The 25021-nt window shown below is 41.3% G+C and overlaps 3 protein-coding genes across 11 annotated transcripts in view; 1 reads left to right on the forward strand and 2 right to left on the reverse strand.

Annotated features, from left to right (window-relative positions):
- Positions 1-25021, forward strand: part of LOC135163575 (heterogeneous nuclear ribonucleoprotein 27C) — a 220735-nt gene that overhangs the window by 50905 nt on the left and 144809 nt on the right. The gene's annotated exons all lie outside the window — the stretch shown is intronic.
- On the reverse strand, positions 27-10540 carry LOC135163577 (ankyrin repeat and death domain-containing protein 1A-like). The gene is made up of 13 exons (XM_064123137.1): positions 10356-10540; positions 5256-5416; positions 4460-4563; positions 4069-4167; positions 3653-3751; positions 2491-2697; positions 1943-2239; positions 1774-1872; positions 1448-1546; positions 1273-1362; positions 655-889; positions 421-549; positions 27-321 (listed from the first exon to the last, which is right to left on the reverse strand). The coding sequence occupies exons 2-13, from the start codon at positions 5362-5364 to the stop codon at positions 242-244; spliced, it is 1647 nt and encodes a 548-aa protein (XP_063979207.1). The 5' UTR covers positions 5365-5416; positions 10356-10540; the 3' UTR covers positions 27-241.
- Positions 11427-20153, reverse strand: LOC135163456 (neuroendocrine convertase 1-like). The gene is made up of 15 exons (XM_064122906.1): positions 20147-20153; positions 19825-20033; positions 16433-16534; positions 16109-16294; positions 15691-15837; positions 15540-15606; positions 15162-15433; positions 14551-14763; positions 14292-14392; positions 13811-13876; positions 12977-13129; positions 12724-12887; positions 12248-12381; positions 11822-11953; positions 11427-11696 (listed from the first exon to the last, which is right to left on the reverse strand). The coding sequence occupies exons 1-15, from the start codon at positions 20151-20153 to the stop codon at positions 11550-11552; spliced, it is 2100 nt and encodes a 699-aa protein (XP_063978976.1). The 3' UTR covers positions 11427-11549.

Genomic DNA, 25021 nt, shown 5'->3' on the forward strand with positions numbered 1-25021 from the left:
AGAAAATAATAACTAATGAATAAATCTTCACATTTTTAATAACATCCAGTTAGTTTCACATTGAATTTATCCTTCAAATTAAATACGTTTATTTGAATTATCACATTTACCAGATATGTACATTATTCACTTTCATTATTCTTTCTATAAGCGTTTGTGTCTTTCATAGGGTCTATTGGCATTATTTTTGGGTAGAGTCGTAAAAAAATTGATTATACTTGTTCAGTCTCGATGGAGGGATTCACGTGACTGTGCATCTGTGGCAACGGTGTTTATCACCTTTGTCGTCGTCTTCTTGATCCAGATGCTTTTTAACTTTATCTTGAATTAGAAGACAATAGATTTGAATGGGCAATTTTTTAAAAATATCTCTAAAAATAAAATTACGTTATACTGGACATTTAGGGAGGAAAAATTTACCAGCAACATTTTTCTTATCGATTGCCAAAAGTGCCTCATGCAATTCCTGGCTTAATGGAAGTTCAGGATTCAGTCCAGAGGCCCATATCATGAGCATCCTGTATCCGTGCTCTTTGTAGCTAGAAGGCCCTTAAAATAACGAAGAGAAAAAAGTGAGGGAAATATCAGTCATAAATCGATGCTTTCATGATGTCCTCATCAAAGCCCCTAAGGATAACGAGCCCATTTACTCACCAGTGTACTGCTGTTCAATGGCGTGTATGTGATCATGGGTAAATGCCCAGTGGAGTGCGAGTTTCCTCCAGTCCCCAGCATCAAGTTGCTTGTAAGCCAGTCTCCGGAGAATACAGCGCACATGCTCTGTAATTCCCCCATTGTATACACCAGATACGGTACTCCGTCTAGTTCCCTCTCTCCATCGTTGACTGACGGGGATCAGATCTCCATTTTTCTCGGATCCTTGATCCTCCTGAACCACATCCAATAATTTCAAGTTTGAGAATCTCCAGTGAAAATATTTACGGAAAATAAAAGCAATCCAAGGTTATAAAACTTTGAATCGTTCCCGTTATGTGTTGGAATTTTTTCCGGGTCCAGGGGAAATATCTTGGAATTTTATGGGTTTGCTCGCGAAATTGACGTATAAACTGCGGAGAAAAGCTATTGGAGAGCTAGCATTTTTAATAATTTCGTAGAAGAGCGATTTCCGAAGGCTCTGTTACGTCATAACTCTGGGTAAAGTCGGATCAGAAATCAACTTCGGAAGTAATCCGGTCCTTGAAAAACATCCGGATAAAATTATCTACGGATTTTTTCCTAGGCATCCTTGAATTATTTATTTATATTCCATACCAAATACTCTAGCCTTGCCGTCTTGATGATCATATCCACTATTGCCGTAAAGCTGCCCCCAGCAGCGATGTACAGGGGTGTTTTTCCACTCTAGAATGAACAAAAGAAATATCAGCGATCAACTAATCAGGAGACCATCATCAAACTCCCAGAATGGGTGAAAATAATCGTTTACTTTTTCCTTCTGTTCAATGTTAACCCCGGCCGCTAGTAGAAGTTTGCAGACATCTGTGTGACCCACTTCCGCTGCAATGTGTATCGGTGTTTGAAGTTTCTGGAAGTGCAATGTGAGGTCAATAGGTTTCCCTCCTGGTTTCATGGGAATCACCATGCTCATTTTCATCTAATGTTTTCATTACTGATTATGAGAAATTTTAGTAGGAACATATTCTCAAAATTATTGCCTAATAAATTTATATTCGCATTCTGCTCAGCTAAATTCTTGAGCATGAAATTTTGAATAATTTGTGCAATTTAATTTCTCATTTTTTGGTGACTCACCGAATTCAGGGCATTCAGGTCCGCACCGTGTTTTATCAGTATTTCCACACTGTCCACTTGGTTGTTTTGACATGCCAGGTGGAGTGCAGTGTTCCCAGCCTCCACAAGCAGAAAAACGAATGAGAAAAAGTTTGAAATTCTAGTAGAGTAGATGAACGTTTCAGCTTACATTGCAGGGTATACTGGTGATACTGCTGTGCTGGAGAATAAGCTCAAGAATTCCCTTGCAGCCCTGGCTGGCTGCAACGTGGAGGGCTGTTAACCCAGCCTCATCAGCGATCTCAACGTCTGCATTGGCTTTTAATAGAGTCTGTGCTATTCCGGTGTATCTCATTCGCGTTGCCACATGCATAGGTGTGTTTCCTTCCTTGTCCTGGCTGTTTAAGTTTGCTCCAAGTTTGATGAGAATTTCAACTGCCTCACCGTGACCATCGGCGCACGAACAGTGCAGAGGGGTTTGTTGTTTCTAGTCCAGTTGGCATAGCATAAATTTTTCTTTAGAACGTAGCAAAAATATGACGAATAAATCTTGCATTTTTCTACGGAATTCTATCAGACATTTGTAGGAGTACAAAAATTGGGGAATCAACTAGGAAAATTCGAGTCCAAGGTTTTAAAAAATTCAGGCCCAAACCCAGGTTGAATTTAAAATTATTGGGAAGGGAGGAGTGTTGATTTTAAACATTCACATTCGATCTTCATTCAATTATTATTTACTTTATCAATAACGTCCAGTTTAATTTCCGGTATTTTCGATAACGCTTCAATAACACCAGGATTTCCAGAAACTGCGGCGTGGTGCAGAGCAGCAGCACCTGTGCAGTCAATAGCATCGACATTCAGCGGTTCCACAGCCTCAGTTAAATATTCAATTACATCGGCGTTGTTCCCACGCGATGCACACATCAGAAGAGTGTATTTTTTCTGCGTACAAAAACCATGGCAACGCTTGTAGTGAAAAAACATATATTTACTTATTCGATAATATCTCGAACGAAAAATTATTAAACGGAAAAAATCGGTATTATAAATCTAAGAGCGGTCAGTCCTTTGAAAAAAATAATCTCCCTTCAATACTTGGAAAAAGAAAACTTTGTCAGCGCTCAAAGGGTCCGTCCCCTGAATCGAATGAAATATAAATTTTTTCTTCGCATATACCGATAGCAGTATTATGAGAAAAAGTCGGCAAGTCCATTAGTGAAGAGTTTTAACTTTTGAATGATGAGAAATTCAATGGGGTATCCTTGTGGGTGGAGTGCGGCAAATGTTCAGCTCCCCGGTTACGTTGAATTACCGGGCTCTCCGCAATGGTAATACCTTGTAACATGTGTTCTGTATTTACGTAAGCATCATAGAAGTGATACTCGGTGCTCCGTCTCATATCGTAAAATCGATATTCAACTGAGGTATGAATTTATCCCGGAATTTTATGATCCTCCTCGAGCCTCGGGAGCATAACTTATTCGTGAGGTAGTGTGACTGATTTTATAGGGCTGTAATATTAAATTTTTCAACTGGCGTTATTTCACTTTTTATCGTCATGTGCATGAGAGTTGACAACTTACGATTCATGTTCGAATTAAATTTACGAGTTGGAATTATTATTCGTTCTGCAGAGGGAAAAAATCCATCAAAAGCTGATGCAGTTAGTGGTGAAGAACATTCTTCGGACATTTATTAAATGCCCAACTGATTTTCATAATTTTCATGGGTTCACCCACGCGAAGGGGGTGGTAATTCCTGAAAGGGCGGAATGAGCGATGGATTTTTACTTTGGGTCTGAATAATGTCCGAAGGATGTTCAATATTTACGGGAGAAATGGCGGTTGGCGCGGAGGACAATTAATATTGATTTCAGTCATTAAGAGGATCGTCATACCTTATTGAGAGCTGTCACACTTGCGCCGGCATCGATGAGCATCCTGACGGCCTCTAAATGTCCATACCAAGCGGCCATGTGCAACGGCCTCATCCCGAACTGGTGGAAATCCACGTAAAGTCGATTATTCATTATGTGAACAGGGAATTGGAGTGAATTAATCTTTGGGAGAGCGGAATATTTTGCCTCTCCCGAAATGCCAGGGTTTCGCACACAGAAATCGAAGTTTTAGGGAAAAAAAATTTTGAATAAAATATCATCCCCAATTCTTCTCATTTATTATTTAGTCATTGATTTGGTAACTCTCTTAAGACTTTTTTCTGGGCTGTGTGGTAAGAAATCTAGGCGAACTGGGCTGGAAATCCGAATTCCTGCAAACTGGTTCACTTCAAAATAAAAATTCAGAAATATCTCACCTTATCCCTTGCCTCGATGTCGCATTCTGCTTGAATAAGCATTTCAATGATCTCCGTATTACCCCTGGAGGCAGCCCAATGGATCGGTGCTCTCCCATACTAGATTTTCCACCGAAAAAATGAAGAAGTACTCGTTTGCGATATTTTCAGGGTAAAATTCCGGTGATACGTGCCGATGGGTAAATTATCAAAAACTCTGATACTAGAATATGCAAATGGGACTTCCGATTCACTAGTGACCTATTTACTCTAGGCACATCCTGAGATGCATCCGTAATAGAATTTTGTTGTGCCGATTTTTATGACTCCCCAGAGAAATACAGTGGAATTGCGTTGGGGTATAGGGGAACGAATGTGGGCGAAATACGGTTTTATTTAAAATTCAACTCACGTTGTTGCGGGAATCGACGGCCACTGTTTCTTGGAGAACTTTTCTCACAGTCTCTGGTTCATTTTTGATGACAGCCTCGTGCAACAATAGATCGTTCTTCAATACTGAAAAATCGGCAGTTGTACAGATGGATATTTTACGTCAAATCTCAGGGGTTGTTCAATTTTTTAAAATGTTTCTAACGTTCCCTGTGTGGCAGGAAATTTACGACTCGAGGTGACCGTGCCATTGTAATGAAGTGAAAAATTTCAATAACATCTCGGAGAGTTTGATAATTTCTAAAAAAAGATGAATACGGTAGTTTTAAAGGGGAGGTTCATGGACTGAATTGGAGAAATCAGAAATTATGATAATGTTTATTGGGAGAGGGGTCAAGGGTTCGAACGTGCTTGGAAATACCGAGAGAACATATTCCTTGGATAGACACTGATGTGCATCGATAACGAGGAACCGTATACCGTTAGAAACTAGTCGTTGACTATCAAGACGATATGAATTAATTACAGTCTAAGTGAATTTCTCTGTGAATAAGGAATTATGAGATGTTGGATTCAGTGAGGGGTATGCTCAGAATTATTTAGTTGTTCGGCGCTAGGAGATATTCTGAAAGACGTAAATATAAATAACATTCGAGAAGGGGCATTTTATGTTTTCCGGTACATAATCAAAATTATTTAAATTCCGGGAAAAATATTTTCCAGACATTAAATAGATTTCCGGGGGACATTATGAAGATAATTAATTTTTTTACAACTGCGAACGAACGAGTTTGTGGACTACTTTATTTTTTACTCACTTCTGGCGGTTCTGGGGTTCAATGTGTCGTCATCGTGATTGTCGGGATGAAGATTGAGGGGCGGTGGGATTTTCACTTTCGTCGCGCTCGACCTCGTGAGATCGGACATTTTTCCCTGTCCCTCCGTGACATCCACTCGATTATTTTACCTCCGGGAAAACCTGCAACAGACAATAACTAGGAATTGGAGAAAAAGTTTTCAACTTTTATCGGATCACTAGCTATTGAGTTCTTCGATTTTAGGGAAATTGAAAGCTCCAGTTCTCCTGTGATTCAATTGAAGTTCAGAAAATGAATAAAGACAAACGTTTCCATCTAGACCTCTCGATCATCATCAAAAAATTGTCACAATTCCATAGTTGGATCGCATAGGAATATACAATAAGAAATATAGAAGAGAAACCAATTTTATTGAACAAACTGTAGAGTGTTTTTTAATGAAAAGGTATTTTTTTTATTCAGTTAAAAAATTAAATGGAATTAAGTTTCTCGCTGAAATTTTTAGATGATTTCTATGAAAATTTTTTCTCCATGACTGTACGCCAATTTGAATAATTAAAACGCTCCAATTAAGTTGGAAAAATTCTCCCCAATTAATGGAAATGGCCTCAAGTAATAAAATATTCTTGCTCAGTAAAATCCGTTGTCACCATGATTGTTCTTGGAAAAAAAAATCATCTGCGAATTTCAAACTTCCAAATTCATTTCACGAAGTTTAAACCACTGATGCTATCAGTGGAAAGGGCTGCAGGGAGTGAAAGCAGAATAACCAGAGGGTATCTCGAAAATCCAGTCAACGCAATTACACTTTTTCCCTCTGCTCTCCGACATATCTGCGCAGGAACAATTGAATTACGGATGAAATTACCGCCCCCCGAATAACAAAACCGAGAACTCGTGTTCGCGAAGTAGAAAGGGCGGAGAGTAGTCAGACAATGTATGTGCGTTGAAATCGATAAAATCGAAGTCTAAAGGAGAGAGAGGAGAAGGTCCTTTGTGAGAGTGAGAATTTCACGAATGTGTAATTAATAACCTGAAGTTGAAATTTATGTCCTGGGAGGGAATAACTGGAGCGCGTATTGTCGGGGGAGTTACGAGGGTTTAGTGCCTCGATCCTCCTCCCATCGATGATAAATTTTCAGGGTTGCGAAAATTTTCCGTCGCAGATAGGGCTGTTCATTATTGGGAGAATATCCTGGCTAAAATTAGAGTTAAATGTTAACATTAACCCCTGGGGTTCAATAGAGCGCAATATTTGCTGCTGCGGAGTCTCCACGGGGAGACATATTTTTGCAAAAATTCGGGGATCAGCAGCGGAAAAATACAATTCCCCTCGCGTAAGTTTTTTTAACAGCACCAACATGGCCGATATCAAATTGCGAATTTCATTCGGATTAAATAAATCGTTCTATCACTGCATACAAAATCCTGACCTGCGACAAAAAAATTAATCGAAAGCACTGAAAATAAAAATAATTGTATTTCTGTTTCCCTTTTCCAAAACAGAAATATTTCACTTCATTTAGTGTGACCCCCGTGATTTCCCGTATTGTTATCCCCACATACCCAAACAGCATTTGCGTCAATAACCGAACCAGGATACTCAGTATTATCGTTATCGACCCAATTACCCAGCCTCGGCATCACCCACCATAACATCATCTATTCTAGGTGTAATATACACTCCTCAATTCCGCAATTTCCGTGCCTCCCATGAACTGTCAAGCCACGGCTCCTTTGTCCAGGACCCGTGCGAAACCCTATCGGCCACAAAGGATCTGCCTGTTTACAAATGTCCATCACCTTTCGCTACACCCACTACAGAGCCCGGGTGAAATCGACTCACCCTAAAAGTGTGGTCAGAAAACCTGAACATGAGCGTTCACCCGGGAACAACATGGACCAGGGTCCGGGCCCACTGACAGTGGAGATCACCACAAATTGGTGTTTATATCAGTCCGTTTGATGACTCCCTGAATCCCTGAATCAGCCTGGATGGATGGACAAATAGAACTGATCACCCAGCGCGCGTTTGCACTAGTCACTCGTGTGAATCAATATCAAGAGAAACGTCACGAAATGATGGAACTTTTGAGTGCTACAGTTGCACATTCATTCAGTTGAATTCGTTTATTCCTGGGTGAGAGCATCGGGATTTATGGAATTGATTAAATTACCAGCTGGGGCGTAGAACAATCGTGAGAATAGTTGCAGTGAATAATCTGAATTTTTCCCCTTAATTTATTCATTTTAAAATATTTATCCAAAGGAATATTCATATTTCAATTAAAAATTCAATAAGACCACTGCTTCTCCAGTAAATACCGGAAAATATTTGAAAAACTGTCCCTGAGAGCGATACAATTTCACCCAAAAAATAAAAATAAAAATTCTCCCGAGTCTAGCAACCGATCCACCCGAGACGAAAATATTTTCCTTCAACAGAAGAATATCTCTCACGGAGACTGACCAATTTATTTTCTCCACTGGCACGAAGAGGAGATATAGAATCAGAGAGGCATGAGAAACCAGTGGTAGAGAGGAAAAAATCACTGGAGGACATTTCATACTTCTTCGCTGAATTTAATGGTAATGCCACAGTGCCGATGGAATATTCTCCTCCAATGCAAACGAAAAGATATGAATCGTTTTTTGAGTGGCAAACAAATAGGCCGGATTACAGCACACCCCCGAATAAAGATGAAATCCTCCCTCCCCCCTTCCCCCACTATTCAGTGAGATTACACTGACTTTTTCTTATTTTCTAAACTTTTTTTTCAATTCACTATTCGGTCTCCCCTATTATTCGGGGGCCTCTGGGCTCTCTCCATATTTCTCATCCACTTCTTATACAGAGAAAGGAATTTTCTCCTGCACTGGTGGATTGACCCGACCTCGAATGCCCCTTCGAGCAGAAAATAAGATGTTATTCTCGTCGTGTTGCATTCAGCAGAAAGAATCGAAGTAAGAGCCCTCGGTAATTACTGGGTGGTTGGGGAGGGGGTGGCGGGGTGAACGGGGGTGTGAGAGTTTAATTGCAAGAATATGGTGAAGTATTTCGGTGGAAGTTGAGAGAGATTTTCAGAAATTAACTCGAGACACACTTGCACTCGATTGAATGGTGGTGCATGAGTGCACTCTACTTTGGTGGTTGGTAACTTAACTATTCCAATTTTCAGTTGCACTTGTGGTTCTTTTGAAGTTTTGTTTCCGGGGTAGGGGGGATGTATGGGGAGAATCAATTATTTTGGTTTGCCTGTGCGTTGGATTATGAGGGATTGAAATGGACGGGAGAGGAATTCTGGGGGATGCAAAATGGATTGACAGAGGAAAATGTGAAAATTTGGTTACTATTGATTTTCAGAAATTTATACAGTCATAGATTTTTTTTATGTAGGAATATTGGGAGGGGTGATATAATTGGAAAGGACGAGTGGTTAAAGGAAAAATAATTGTCGTTGGTTATTATTCAATTGACATTCCGACAGGTGAAACGATCAAAATTAACAAGTTCGCGGGATCATCCAGCCCCAGTTCAGTTAGAATTACCCAAGAGATTCATAAACACCCGTAATGAAATTCCCCGGTGGCATTCCGGGTACTCACGGCTAACGAGACATCTGCGACGTAAATAAGTATCACGCGGCACTCCAGCAATGTAATATGGACCGTAAAAATTCGCCTGACTGAGCGAACGTTCTTGAATTTTTTTTACGCCAAAGGTGGAGATGAGAGGGGGATGCTGGAATGCAAATATACGGGAAATCTTCATAAAGTGAGATTAGAAACTAGAATCTTGAGTTCAAGATAAACCCTACAACTTGCCTCTCCTTCTTCTTCTCTGCTTGTACGACGAAATATCCCAGTAATGACTATCGTTTCAGTGTAATTAACCCGCGATAAATTAGCGCACGAAATTTCCATTTTTTTCTAAAAGAAAAATTTGTTAATTATGCGAGTACCGAGGTTTACCCAGCCCCCTTTCCTTTGTTCCCATCTTCAGGGTCTAAAAATACCTCCAAGAATACTGAGTCCACATAAATCGTGTGTGCAATCTCGTTAGTTCCGAGGGAGCGTTCAAAAAACAGGGGCGCGAGAAAAATGAAATGAAAAAAAAAATTTGAACCCCCGGATTGAAGAAATTGTTAGAACTCTTGAGTTGCCCCGGTCTCAGGGATTTCCTTCGTCTTTCCAGACTTGAGATTCCACTCGTGGGCCCCATTGACCCTATTTAATAATCCATAGGTACTTTGCACTCTGATATTCCCAATGTAATCCCCAACCAATTCTTTTTTCTCAGGCTGCAACTCACGTTCTCCTCTTCCTCATCTAAAAAAATTATTTTACTTGGGATTATATGAGTCGAGGTGAGCTCTGGAGGGGCGGTAACGGCAGGGGGTGAGATATTCGATCGCGATGGGGACAAGCTTTTCCGGAGTGATTCAAATGGACAGGGATAACATCTCAAATCATCGCTCGGCTAAGAATAATTGGCGGTGATGAATAATTGATCAGTCGATTTGGGGAAAAAATCTGGGGAACTAAAGCTATACGATGACTTCTGGCGATGGTTTGAGGGGAGTTTCAACAATTCAGGGGATTGAAGCATTTTTACGCAGTTTAGAAAAAAAAAATTCAATTTTGCAAAATATATTAACGGTTTTTAGACATCTATTATCAATTAATGATAATAAAAATCAACTGCCTAACAAGAAATTAATATGACGCTGAAAATCAGTGGGGATGGCGCTCACAATTAGCTACACATTTTCCAAAGAATTTAATTTCCCTGTAGCGAATAAGGAAATGGGAAACCGTGTATATAATTACTGTTTCATTAAACATGTTAGAGTGCATTTAGATGTCACGTTGTTGTTGTCACACGACGAATTAGCAGAACAAGTGACTCCACTCCCGACCCGCCAGTTCAATTTACCAAATTGACCGGAACGAGGGGCGAATTGACGCAATCCCACAATTTCAAGTCGAACAGATTAAATGCATAATGATGAAATAGGGGAACTTTGAGGACCGCTGATCATTTCCAGTCCGTCGAAGCTGCAGTAATTGATTAAATCTAATGAGGATTCATTTACTCACCGGACAGCCGCAACTTTCAGTTCTTCGTGCCCTCTCCTCCCGCGTACCAATAAAAATACAATTTTTTTTTAACCCGAGGGACCATGAATTGACGGGTGTTTTGAATGCGCTCGGGAGATACCGCTTTTATTGACAGACGTAAAAATCGGGCGGATAATTTGCAGTCGACGGAACGAGAAGCGATATGCTACTGAACTTACCCCGCCGCACTCTGTTTCAATCGCACTGATCTCTCTGGCTGGGCATTCACGACGCCGGCGCAGCCACGTGGGTGAGTTATATACCAAAAACCGTTGCAATTCGTTTTACCCCGGCCCTTCCACGCCATCAAGTAGTTTAAATGTACAGGGACCCATAACGCACTCCAATTTACATAGATAAATAAAAAGGCAGGAGAATTGCTCATGAAAGGACCATTAAGTAGGGAAGGCTGCCTGTCTGACTTGCAGGCCAACGACATTCAGAATTGATAAAGTTCCTGAAGTTGTAGGGCTATTAATGTTTATACACTCGCGCGATAAAATGTAATATTGTGTGCATATAGACGGTTCGAAAATTGCTGACTAAATTTCAAGGAAAAAAATATTGGAATGAGGACAATTAGACTCACGAACTTCAAATCATTCATTGAATTATCAGGCAATTTATCTAATTTGAATGGTATTTTTTATAAATATCACATCATATTTTTTTTGCTACTTCAGAAGATATTAATAACATATTCTGATTTGGCTGTGCAGCGGTTTTGTCTCTATTCCAGGATTTTTCTCCAATTTTATGTTCATTCAATTCGCTCTCCATTTTGTTTGTTCATCAGCGGACCTTTCAGAACAACTAAATCCAATTAGTTTCAGTTGAATGGGACAAGACGTTGCTGATCAGTTCAGGCCAGTCTCTCCAGTTTGCCAACTTTTTTTGTTGAGATTGTTTTCACGAAGGATAAAAACTAGATAAACACGACTATCGAAAAGTTTGCGTTACACCTAATGAAATTTATCGTCATCCTCATGGATAAATTAAATTCAATCGGTGCATTAATTATTTAAATCATTTCGTCTCTATTGACTGACATTCTGATTGGGAAAGTAGTTATATTCATTCTGACATTTTTTCGAGCCAACACATTCATCACCTTTATTGATTTTTATTTTGTTTGTTCATCAAGAGTCATTTTTTCGAAACGAATAGACTGAATTAACTTGAAGCAAATAAAAGTTTACGTAGCCAATCAGTCCAGAGACTACTTTGTTTGCCAACTTTCGCCGTAAAATTGATCTCGTTGTTGAGACCATCCCCCTCCCTCGTCTCATCTTCATCCTCAATTTTTATCAGCCTGCGACTCTGCAAACATAAATTTATCAATGACACGTGGATGTACATTTCATAGCTCATGTAATCAACTGAACTTTCGTAATTAATTCAGCGGCACTCAGTTGACGAGTGTTTGCATGCGATAAACCAATTACCATTTTCCGGAAGCGGTTATAATTATCGTTGTAAATCCTCTGGGTGTTTCCACGATAATCCGGGCGTTGTTTTGTCCCGTGGAGAATGAGGGATACGTCGAGGACTGATCCGTTGTTGGAGGCCGGACCCAGCTGGTGGTAATATCAAGGAATTTAGAATTAAGGTAGAACATTGCGCTGGAAAATTAGGATAAAATATCCTTCTAATTTCCGTAAAAATGTTTTATTTATTGTTAGGGTAACATTTTTATCTGTATCATCATTGATAACTCGATCAATTTCTGGAATATTCGGTGAAATTTCAGTTTGTAAGTAGAAATATCAATGATTAGTGCCCCGCTCCCAGTGTGAATAGAAAATTGGGTATTTGATATATGGTATTTCAGTATTTTTAGTATTTCCTTCGGGAAATGGAGTGCTACCAACCCAATCCATTATGTCCAGTTGCCATACGCCTCGTGGGTCCTCTCCCCAAGTGCCCACGGACATGAATTTCCAATTTTTGAAGCCCTCAGCCGAATCATCTAGGCGCCTGGTAGTCAGTATATTCACCCTTGTTCCTTCAAACCCCAAATACGGGGAAAATATATTTGCATTATTTGGATTTTATCGTGCTCGCTCAATCTTGATCAACAATGACTGAGAACTTATGCATCAATTAAATTTCCATAATTAGACTAGCGGTGAAACATCGGATTTTAGATTTAAGGTAGCTCGAATTTTTAAAAAGTTTTCCAAGATAATGTTGTTCATTACATCGCATGACTTTTCCATAAAATTTCGAATTTTCAATGTCAAGATTTTCTGAAATTTCCGGAATTTATTTTCCCCTGAGAAATCCTTCTTGCACATTAACCATCATTTTCTAAAACCCCTCGTAAACCCGAAGATCTCTTCCTCACCCGCCGGCGAGGTCAGCTGCATCTCTAGGGCGCCCCTGTTCGTGTAGCTGATGCTCGTTTCCACTTGAACATGCTCCAGATATGCAACTTCCTGGCCCTCAGCGGAGCACCTATCCACACTGAACATCAAACTCACCGGTCTACCGTGCGATAAAACCTGGGATCTGGATTGAAAGTTTGAAAATCCTCTCAGTCAGATATTCACGTTCATCCCTTGCGATTTTCAGTAGCTTTTTAATTCGTTTTCACTCACCCGGATTGTGATTTGATGGAGCATACTGTTTTTTCGGGGACTCGGGTCCAATTATAAGCAGCAGCGACCAGGCTGTGTGCATTCATCAAGCCAAATCCGAAGCGAGGATTGAACCAAAAGCCCGCCGAATTTTTTTGCCAGCCCGGGTTGCCACTGTAATTTTTTTTTACAACTGTTTTGTATCGTCCATTGTTGCCAGTAGTTGGGATAATTTTTGGATTATTTTGTTTCTTTGAGTCCAACCCAGGAGGAATTATTTATAATCTGGGCAATGTTATATTCTCCGCGAAATTCTGAGCAACATATCGGGAATATAAATTGAACTGAAGACGGAACTTGTCATTGTAAATGTATTACAGACTTCAAGAGGTCACATACACCTTCACCCCCACCCCGAGCCACCCCTCCCTATCAAGACATAACCCTTATCAGATAGTATTTCCTAATACTGCTGGACACGAGGTAAAAATATAATTAAATTCCACGGAACTTAAAGCACTAGACTTCCGTAATTAGTGAAGATGGAAGAAATGACATGGGGTGAAACTTGGTGCACAAAAGGATCCTTCGATAAGGTGTGTAATGAGCTCCGGAGAGAAGGGGTTTACCAATAAGGCGAAAGGAACTGCGTAGCCCTCCGGGCAGGCAATGCCTGAGTTGGTGGAAATTTTTTCATTAATTTTCTTTGTACATGGAGCGGGAAAAAAATTTCAAACACGAAGGTTAACTGCTATAAAAAATGCGAAAAATGCCGGGATTCCTCGACCCAAGGGGTTGACTCTGAATTATTAATTTCTGGGGAGACAGAGGAATATTGTCATAAAGAACTCTTACCTCAATGGACTGTACTCCGAGGTTTGCACAATGAGATGTTGAATGTCTCTCCAAGTCAACTCTTTGCTTGTTATTGGATAAAACAAATAGTCGAGTAATTAAACCTAGCGCAATGAAACTACGTCTCCTAAAAGCCTTTCTCATCAATACTCTGATCACGATTTTTTATGTCTTAATTGAAGGGAAAGGGAGTAGAGTATCAAATTCACTCGATGATAAAAATTCGTACTCCCCATAAAATACTGCCAACTTTGTTTGTTAGTGTATAGGGACAGTAACGCCAATCAAATGTGTCTTACAGACAGTCAATTAATTTCCTGAATAATTATCCGAAAAAAATTCGGAGACGTTAAAATCCCTGAAACTTCACGGCAAACGAAGGCAAAACGATAATTAAAAAAAATCTCTCTTCCAGTTCAGAGAAAAAAAAAATGAAAAAATGACTAATTTCGGAGTATGTCGGGGAACTAGATTATATTACTTCACTTGCAGCGCCAGGGCGAGTATTCCCGCAGCGAGTGGAGCTGAGGCTGACGTTCCCGTGTGACGAGTGGTGCATTCATTTTTTAAATCCGTCGTAGCCTGTCCAGTGAAACAGAGATAAAAAAAAATTGAGTCTGCACAAGCACAAATGGGAACAAACGCCTCCGCTCCTCCATCGAGCCCCCAACAAAAGAAGCTAAACAAGCCCCATGCAATTTGTCCAAGTTTTTAAATAATAAATCTCAGTGAATAATTACAATCATTTGGTCGTGGTACGCTCCGCTGCTGTAAGTAGTCGCAACAGTTGCGGGACATCTCTCACCGTACCATGGAAACTTTCCAGTTTGACTGGCTGAACCAACGGCTATTGTATATATGCTACCGACGTAACCGTCGCAGCCGCAGTCGTCGTGTTTAGAGCCGCCGTTTCCGGATGCCCATACGTAGATGTTACCCCTGCCGCTGCGACCCTACGCTCAAAATTCAAATTCAATCCCCTTCGAAGGGCCGCAGTGGATTTGAAAAGTATCACAAGAAATTGGGGGGAACTCGTTAGAGGAAGATCGGAGGTCTTGAGGACCTTGAGACGGTCTTACGAAGGTCATATGCGGGTCTTAGAGGATGTAGAGGTCCTACCCAGGTCACATATAAAAAATTAAAATATTGTCCCTCCAACACATCCCCGATGGCACACCCCTCCTGTCACATATGCATCTGCCCTCGGCACTCAATCAAACTTCACCCTCCACGTGTGCAACAAAATTCTCTAGACACGTTTCAAATTCCAATCACTTCTCCATCTACATCACGATGAATAAATAGAGGGATAAGGGATGAGAGGTGCAGACATAAGCTGGAAATTTCATACCTCAGTGACACCTCGTTCGAGTGCCTCAGTGGCTAGTCTTCCAGGCGCCTCAAGGCTCTTGCCATCATCAGAGGGACCCCATGAGGCCGTGTAGATGTCGATGAGATCGTGCCTGTACCCAAGTGCCTCACCCTCGACTCTGTCATTGACAATGCCATCCAGCAGTTTTATCCCACCAATAGATGCCTCGAATGCCACTCCAACACCGCACTTTCGATTATTCGCCTGCATTGCTATTTCCCCAGCGCATCTTGTCCCATGGCCATTCATCCCTTCGGGAATTCATTCATTGAAAAGAATTATTGATTATTCAACAATCGCATGAGTTATTTAATCTATATCAAAGCCAGTCAGTTTTGAGAGATAAAGCCTCATCACCTGTTACTTCATATCGGGGAATCGGATCATTATCTGCTTCATTGACGTCATAGCTGATGTCGGGGCTCTGAAATTGTCAACGAACAGTTTCATCAATATTAACGGACAGTATTTGTCGTCTGTCGGTTTGTCATCATGAAATAAGTCTCACGTAGTTGTTCCTGAGGTCGTCGTGGGTGTACTCTAGCCCATCGTCGAGAACTGCTACCCTCACACCACGTCCTGTTATCCCCAATCGGTAAAGTGGTATCACGTTCAGATCCAGCTTGGGTAGGTTCCTGGTGCTACGGGTGTCTTGCTAGGTTTAGGGACATTCCGAGTAGAGGTCACTGGTATTTTACAAATTGGGAGAAAGGGTACATTTTTTAACGAGAGAGAGACTCCGAGATTTTTCCCTAATTATCATAATTCTGAATGGAGAGTTCATGGAAAAATTCATGAGTAATCATTGTTCACTAAATTAATACGTACGCGAAATATGTTCATCGAGGGATTGATTTTTTTATGAGAATATGTGTATGAGTGAACGCTGCACCACTTGAGTAGTGATCAATTCAATATTTATTTACCAAGTACCACTCCTCGTTCCACAATTCGTCATTGAACATGGACTGAGCATCTGAAAACCTGCGGATGTCATTTCCTTCCTCATCGAACACTCGCTTATCCCGCAGGAGAGGCTTTTCCGATTCGAAGGTATCGATGAGGTCTCGCTTGTGTCGTTGGAAAATTCTCTGCTGATCTGCCCAGATGATCTGTGGAGAGAATAAAATTCTTTTGTCCGCGAATTCCAGTCGTTCGAAATTTTCCGGTAATTCTATTATTGAACCTAAATTCAGGGCTCGAATAAACAAGAGCTTTCTTCAAAATTAAAGCTCTCCCCCCTGGTTCACCTTTGAGTCCGAGGTCAGCGCTTTGACGAACCTCATTCCGCTCCTCTTCCTGACCTGATTATCATCCCTGTGCCATAAGTACGTGTCCTTGAACCCCAGCACCTGGAAAAGGTCAGAAATTCAGGTTTTACTAGTGTGGAAACGATCTCGCGGGTCTGTAAAGCTTTCCCCTCCTACTTTCTCCCCACATCGCGCCGTGAGAGTTAGGGGTTGGTTTTTCCGTTGGGGGCGTCCCGACGCTCTCGCGCTCGATTCCCAAGAGGGGGATGCTACGACCAGGAGAACACAAGGTGCCAGCTGGTGGCACGTTTATTTTCCAGCCAGGATATACATGAACTCAACCGAAAAGTCACATTCTAGTTCAGTGGGGTGACATTATTATTGTATCATGAATGAGTGAGCGGTTACAGGCGCCACGTGGCATGTGTGGTTTTTGTAGGGCCCCCCCTGACACATTATGGAAACGCCCCCGGTGGTAGGGACGACCACCTGGTCGATGTCTCGTGTGGGCTTTGATGACTGCTGGTGGAAGGGAGCTGAATGTAGTTTAGTCGATGTTCAGGAATACCTACTTTTTGCTCCTGATATACACTGACAGAAAAATTCCGTATAAATTAGGGTATTTTTTGGAAATCGTATTATTTTTTGGCAGTTCCCGAAAAATTACCATATCAGGCAGTCATTTTTGCTGGTTAATTTTTCTACAGCCCTCCCGCTTTCGCCCGAACATCCGTCAAAATATTAACAGCTCAATAAATCTGACAATGTGAGAATAATAAATTTCAGGTCACTCTCATATTATCCCCCGAATTGTTCATCGTGATTCACAAATCCCCTTCATCCTTCAATCAACAAATTTTTTCCCAATTCTCGCCGCGAACTCCGGGACGACTCTCATCTCGATAAAATTCTCTCGCCCAACAAAAACCATCGAAACCAAGTCGTTTCGCCCTGCTTCCCTCACCCCTGTAATACCGAATGAAACTGAAACATAAAAAACCCAGTGGAGGATGACGAAAAAGAAAAATTTCGTAAAGTGATCGTTTTCCTCTGTCGCGCGAAGTCATTGCTTGGCGATCAGCGAGCGATTCGTCTTATCGGTATTCCGATTGTGTCTTGCCGGCAGGTCCAGAGGGAATAGCCTGGAATGAGGTGAACATTTTGTATGTATATGTGATCAGGCGGATAAAAAAAAACGGCCTCCCGGAGCTATGGAAAACGCCGTAGGGGTAGGATCGGGTATTTTCGCAGTCCATTTGTTTTGATCGGATTTCCAACTGTCTCTGGGGGTAATCCCAGGACGCCCCTGGCGGGTCTCGTCAGTCTCACAATGAGAAGCTCGATGTCTTCATCCCCCTCTCCGTATTTTCCCTCCCCTCCAGATGACGCTAATTATATTTTTTCCGCTCTCTCGACGGCTCGTCGTCGCCGTTTCATTACAATCGAGGGCGACGTTCAGACGGATAAGGGACGTTGGGATTATGTGTTTTGTTCATTTCAATTGATGGATGGAGATTCGATTAAATGTAAATTCATGGAGGTGGAACTGAGGGAAAACACAGGGAAAAGATTAAGAGGTTGATTGGAACGAACTCACGCTCGTTGGCTGATTGTTGAAGGGCGGGACACTGGCATTACTGACATAATTGTATTAGTCAACATGGTGTTGCCGGACATACATGAGCCCTCCTGCTGCTACGAATGTCGCTCACTCGGACATGCTAGTTCCCTGGGGGAGCTTGAACGCATACGACGGATCCAACATTTCTAACGTTCTGCCGACGGTGGTCCCCGTGCGGCTGCGTTTCATTTCATCCACTTTCAACCTATTTGCCAGTTTCGCGAGCCGTAAATTGTTGGAAAAAATTGACATTGCGAGGGATAGCCGGTGGTAATTAGCAGGAGAGTGACGTTGTATGTAATTTAGGGAGAAAATTGTGGAAGTTCATGTTGCGGGGAATATTCTGTGAAATTTACGAATTTTTAGCGGCATTTGATATTCTCTCGCCAGGGAAATGCTTTTCTACTCTTGAAACTGAATATCGGCGCTCTCCCATGGCCCATTTAGACCGGGGTTTCCGTAAATTTTACAGTGATTTTATCGGATTGGAGCACATCGCTAAACATTTTGGTTTGAAATTCTCGAGAAAAATTCGGTTATTTTTTATCGCGCGGTAATTTCCTCAATTCGATGAAAAATAAAAATGATTTCAGTGGAATATATTAATTTCTATTGAATACTCGAATATATTAATGCCAAATCAGTCCGGAAGTACTCAATAATTTATCCACCCAACGAATATCGTTCTTTTATTTTCTCCTCCCCCAACCCCCCTCCGAATTCCCGGAATTCTCATTCTTCAAAATTTATGTCCCCGTAGAATCGAGAAACGACTGAAGGAAGTTTCACCGGGAAGTGCCTCCTTACTTCCGGTCACTGAATACTGGAATTTTTGCGTTGAAATTAAAGTGCGATCCAAAAGATCTTTGATACCAGCAAAACATATCCTGCACTTTGTGTTATTTCTCTCTCCTCGGCTTCTGTTTTTGTGCAATTTTTTTTTCCCTCCACAAAACCCATTTCGTTTCTTGCAATATAATTCTTTCTCTTTTGTTCCACGTTACAGTTGTTTATTTCGTTGGATGAAAAACATAAAGGCAGAAACTTAGAAGAGGTGGGCGTATTTTTTTTTTTTCACAGTATAGAATGCAAAATACACGACACCGTACGTCATCCAGATACTCATCCAACGGCATATGCGCACTTATTTCCGGTGTGTTTGGCGAACACTTGAAAATATATTGACTCTTATCGGATTATCTTTCCCTTTTCTTCTTCCCTCCCTTCACCGCTGGTTTTACGTACTATACTCTGCGTGACGACGCCGGGGCAAATGGAATAATAATTCACGTTGACGATAATAAAAGTTGAACGTATTTTTATGCAGTGAGAATTGTTCAATTCATTTTTTCACGTCTTTTTGATAGACTTTTTCATTTTTTCCCCCTTCCCAACCCATTCTTCTCGGAAGGGGGGAGTAAGGGGTCGGGGTGAGGCTTTATCAGCCGTTGTCATTCAGGTGAATTACGATTATTGTATAATTTAAAAAGCCATGGAAAAGTTGGTAAAGTTATTCCGAAGTTCATTTTACCCCAACTCGGTGGGAAATCGCTACAAAACTGACTGACTTATTAAGCAGTTGTTCAAGTTTTAATTGCATCGGGGTAGTTTTCTCCGGTCTCGACTTTTGCCCATATTCCAACAAACCGTAGACACTCTGTTGACAAAGTCATAATTCCCCCGGCAAATACATTAGATTTCAGCAACTGGATGGATGGGATAAGCTGGAGGACTTGAGGATTGGTAATTGGGGGATGAGAGTTGTACTTACGAGACCGAGATTTCTGCTACCGGATTGGAGGGCGAGGAGGGAGGCCACTTGAGGCCCACCCGCAACCCGCACTACCCATTCCTCCACGTTAGAATTTTTTTGAGAGTTATTTCTTGATGCACTGCCGCTTGGTAGAGTCAGAAAAACACACGAACTGGCGACGATGAAATATATCCTGGGAAATAATATAAGGGGATGTGTTAGAGATTAGGGGTGATCACATTAACCGGGGTGATCACATTTGATCGTCCAGGATGTCAAAATGACAGCACCACAGGTACAATTTTTTTTATGGAAAGTATTCTGACACAAATATTTTTACCCCACATCATCAATGCACTGAACTAAAAAAATCCACTCACGTCTCCATGAATAACTCCCCCAATATCAAAATGGCCAGCGAAAAAAGCGCTAAATCCAAGACGATCCCGTTGACCGTCTGCTACCAAGTGACAGGTGATCGTAGGACAATTAGTGGTTGAACTGTTCTTCTTCAATGTTTTATCACTCCCCTCCACTGGTCTGCTTCATGGGTGGGGATTGGATGACTAGATACAGCGTTAAAGGGGAGAAGAGATACCCGGAGGTAGGGAATGGGATTTGCAATCGGGCACGAAAGCTCTGCCCTCCGTGAATCTGATTAGAGGCAACATTGCTCGTGATATTGAGCGTTAGGAGTGAGGGATGCAGACTGGGTTGAAGAGTGAAGAGGTCATCCCTCTCTCCTCCTCTCCCTCGGCATTTTGACCGGTTGAAAAGCACAGAACGAGCGAGAGGGATGAGCCGTTAAGCTCGAGCTTGACTCGGTAATTACGGTTACGTCGTTGGAATTTAGTTTGGGAAATAATTGTTGGAGCAAGCGACTATTCATTGAATTGGGGAAGGCTCGTCGTCACGTAGGGCTGCACTGAGAGCAACGTGCTGGTACATTTTGGCTGAAGGGGTTGGAAAGCGGGGAGGTGAGGGTGATGGATCAGGAGAGAGGGAATGGGGATGGAGCTGGCATCGTGGAATCGCGTTAGATCGGCTAATTACGTCCGCGCTTCGGAGGAAATTCTGCGGTGAAAAGTGGCGGACAACTGCCACAGCCCTGATGAACTCTGACCTTATCGAATGAAGTGCGAGAAAAGCACTTTCAGGTCTATGGAAATTCCGGGCTATCTGGGTAATGGTTTTCCCTGGTTTTTTTTTTCGAGTGAGGGAGTGGGTGTTGGGATCGAACGAGAATTGTTCCAGGTTTTTAAATAATATTTTTAAAGCGTTTGAAATCAGGAAAAATCCTCGTCTCTGTATTATGAAACAATCCTCACCGTTAATTTGCATATCTACTTCCACTATTTATTTCCATTCGATATTAAGCCGTGTCCCGAGAGTGGTAACAGCCCATCCTGAATAAACATTCTGACAGAGATAAAACTGAGTGGAAAAAAATATCACTGACTGACTATGAACTGACCCAGCATCGATCATGGTGGATTGTCCTGTGGGAGATCAACACGGCGAATTATTTGTCGAATTTCAAATAGAGAATTTTTCATCGTGAAAATTCCCGCTTCATGATTGACGATGAATATGGTGTATTGTCATGCAGAATCAAATGTACATTTTACGGAACGTTGCCCAGACTCGATGTTTGCATGAGACAAAAAAACTGTGAACAAAAAAATAACTGAATTCGCCTAGTTCGTCATGCTTTAATCTGTAGGGATGTTTTTTTTTCCATAATTGAGTCAATAGACTGGGAAACAACGATTTGTGAATATGGTAAATAGTTTATTGGTGGAGAAGTGAATAAAAATCGGTGCCAAACGACAGAGATGATGCATGACTGGTGGAGTTGCATCGGTTGAATTCAATTAAATCAGTTTTTTTTGTCATTTGTGCTTCTATTTCAGATGTTTTCTCACTCTTTTAGAGGTTGAGTCAATGTTGACAAGGGGGACGGTGAAGTGACCTGAGGGCTAGTGTTAGAAAGGATTTTTGTCTGTACTCATTTCTTCAGAGGAGTTGCCCTGGGGCTACGGGGGAAGCGGGTGTCCTCAGAAGTTATTATTTGTGGTTTGTACAGTATTGATAGTTGCATGAGAAGGATTTTCATTTCCTTAGGGTTCAGTGGAGAAATGTCCCATGATAAATGCTTTAACTGAATTTAATAAGTTTTACTGAAGTTAAATGAAGGGTTCCAGTCACATTGTCACTGTCCATAGAGAGCACGTCTCTAAAAGAAATCCACATCTCCAAAAACATTAAAGAAATGGAGTCAACTAATATAAAAAAATTTCGTCAATATTTTTTTACATTTTATTTCACTCCCAAAATGTACAAATTAACGTTTGTGATCATTTATCGAATCCGAAGGTCCAGAAGGTCGAGGAGACAAAAAACAACATGAGATACAGTCGATGGACGAGAGGGTGATTAATCGCCAGCCCTGAGGACTCTTCTACCCTCCAGGAATAGGCGAAATAAATCGACACGAGATATTCGAACTGTTGCCGACCTCTGGACGACATCCCCAAAGTTATCGAAGGTAAGGGCTCTTACCAACACCCTCTTCGATTTTTTTTTTCATAAAATGGCAAAGGGTTGATGGCGACGGTTCGAGAGGAGGGAAGAGTTCAGAGGTGAGGGTACGGGAGACGATAGATATGGGTGGGACGATTACATTTTCTTCCCCCGTCGAGAGCTAATTAACGCGACTTTCGCGTGATCGTTTCTAGTCGCGCTAGTTATAAGAATGGGGTAATCGCGCTACTCGGGGAAAGAGCAAACGGAGTGGATGGAAAGTGAAAAGAAGGAGGTGACGAAGATGGTCGCGATGAGATTTCATAGAGTGGTGAACGAACATTTCACTGGGAATTGGATTTTTCCATCCGCTGAAGAACGTTTATTTCAGGTAAGTATTGCCTAATTATTTTCAAGGACTATTTAAAGACAGTTGAGGTGAGTTATTCAGATTGAGGTTTATGACGTTGATTTTTGTCAGAATAATACAGAACTAGAGGGAGTGGAAAAATTATTATATCTTAGAAAGACACTTCCAAAGATTAATATACGATCATTAATATTATGAACAGCTCGTCACAGTTGTAATGTTTTGAGACAATCAGTGGGAATCGAAAGACGATCGATCTGGATGAATAATAAACAGTTCTGTATTATCTTTGATAACATAACGCGTCATCTCTTCTGTTTACATTTTCACCCGCCGAACCCCAGTGAGTATTCTACAAAATGTGACTTTTATCCCGTCTTTAGTCAGTACCATTCGGGCTCTCTCGGGGTGACGGGGACCTCTCGAGAACATCGCGTGGCGCTCAACGAGGTGCCGACGAAAAGTGCGTGAGTGAGTGATTTAAGTGAGTGAGTGAGTGAGTGAGTGTATCAACTTCATACGGAGACGCCGACGGAACCCTCAGTTGCTTCCTACAAGGTTTGTTTCATGCTCATTAATTTTACCAAATCATCAATAATTAATTCGCGGTGTAATTCAATCAGAAACATTCGATAATAACGCACTTGAGGAGTCTCTCGCAAATGAAAACAATTCCTGCGAAAGCTTTAATACATTTTTATATCCCATTTCCACAACGTACAGTAGTGAGGTCATTATTTGTTTATTTTTATGGTATGCTAGACCAAAGGGATTTTCTTCTGAAATTTGACTCATGAGGGAGGACACTATTGTAGAAATTAATAAATAAAAATATAAAGAGTGATCAGTTCATTAACTTTCCATGGTGAAGATAGAGAAACAAGGGAATAAGTTCGGTTGAGCCAGAGAGGGGAAATTAATAAATCCTGGCACGCGGTCTGATTAATTATCGTGGAATATTCACAAGATTATTGAACTATCGTATAATAACTCTTGCGAAGAGCATAGAACGTGATTTTGGTACCGTGCAAGGAGGAGGGACGTGTTTTACTCATCGACAAGTAGTGTATTAAGCTGGTGAAAGAGAGGGAGGGTGGTGAGGGGGGAGGAGGAGGAGGAGTGGATGGGTTAAACTCACTCTCGAGTCATAAAACTGTGTCGTAAAAATCGCGCGGTAGAACAGAGAGAAGTCGGAGTTGGAAAAAAACGTGAGCACTGGAGGGACGCACATTCCTTTTTGTTCAGGGTATATATGAGTTTGGCGACCGCCGGCTGAATTGGGGTGGAAAGTGCTTTTTGGACGATTCTGCGTTCCCCGTTTTTTTAGATAGTTTTTACCCAAACCCGTGTATCTAAAGGGCAGGTTTTTACCGGCAATTTGACTCAATCCGTTCTGTCAAACACTCGGCATAAACCGACCACAGGGATTTTTTATTTTTTTACTTCGCTCAAAGGGACTTTTGAAAACTATAAATCTGGAGATGGAAAAGGAACGGTAAAAATAAATTTGATGATATTTATAGGTGGAATGGGGGACAAATAAATTTATAACGTTCTTAGTAATGGTTTCTTGTGGAGTAAAAATTTTCCGACAATTGAATTATTTCGATTATTCAATGAGAATGTAATGTAGAAAACAAAAGCCACTTGCTCTCAATACTCTCTATTGTTGAATCAAATGAATAATTTCCATTCCATTCAACTTGCTAATTGTTGCCCTAAACAATTATCCAATAATCGAACCCTTGAAATTGAAATCTCACTGGGCAACTGTTGAGGGACGTGCTGCTGCATGGAGTCTCGCTTCTGAGTCCTTGCAGTATGTATCACAGTGTCGTTAACATACCGCAAGGCCCAGATGCACGACAGTTATCGGATAATTTCGTTATGCTAGTTATCAGGAGTTTGAATCGCATTAGGAAACTCACGTATATTTTGACGTGGTCTTTGCACTTGCTGGATAGTTAGTCCACCATGGTACGCAACTGGTAACCACAACTACACCACAAAAGTGATTGTAACGAACGCCCTCTCCTCCTCTTCCTGCTGCACCCCTCCTCGATCCTTCTACACTCGTTGTCCTTGCCCACTTCTGTTAATCATTCTAAATGAACTACGCAAAATATTATTAATTGAGAGAGTCGGAACTGGTGAACAGTGAATACTCGTAAATTGCATTCTTCTTGATACCACTCATGAAGGGATGGAAAATTGGAAACTTTCTGGACGATAAAATCGACCTTAATTTTCAATAAATTTAGACTTAACTCTGGGTGATGAAAAGTGGAGGAAAACTGGCTTTTTTGCATGCGAAAATGCTTT

This window comes from Diachasmimorpha longicaudata, chromosome 6, assembly GCF_034640455.1.
Source record: "Diachasmimorpha longicaudata isolate KC_UGA_2023 chromosome 6, iyDiaLong2, whole genome shotgun sequence".
Lineage (NCBI taxonomy): Eukaryota > Metazoa > Arthropoda > Insecta > Hymenoptera > Braconidae > Diachasmimorpha > Diachasmimorpha longicaudata.

What these genes read in the sequence shown, in the direction of transcription:
- LOC135163456 (XM_064122906.1), bottom strand. An exon ending in ACGACCTCAGGAACAACTAC is followed by an intron (nt 15,607 to 15,690) that starts GTGAGACTTATT and finishes TGACAATTTCAG; the next exon opens with AGCCCCGACATCAGCTATGA. An exon ending in AACTGGACATAATGGATTGG is followed by an intron (nt 11,954 to 12,247) that starts GTTGGTAGCACT and finishes TATTACCACCAG; the next exon opens with CTGGGTCCGGCCTCCAACAA.
- LOC135163577 (XM_064123137.1), bottom strand. Translation starts at nt 5,364, where the DNA reads ATGTCCGATCTCACGAGGTCGAGCGCGACGAAAGTGAAAATCCCACCG. An exon ending in ACATCGAGGCAAGGGATAAG is followed by an intron (nt 3,752 to 4,068) that starts GTGAGATATTTC and finishes GATTTCCACCAG; the next exon opens with TTCGGGATGAGGCCGTTGCA. An exon ending in AACTGGACGTTATTGATAAA is followed by an intron (nt 2,240 to 2,490) that starts GTAAATAATAAT and finishes CAACTGGACTAG; the next exon opens with AAACAACAAACCCCTCTGCA.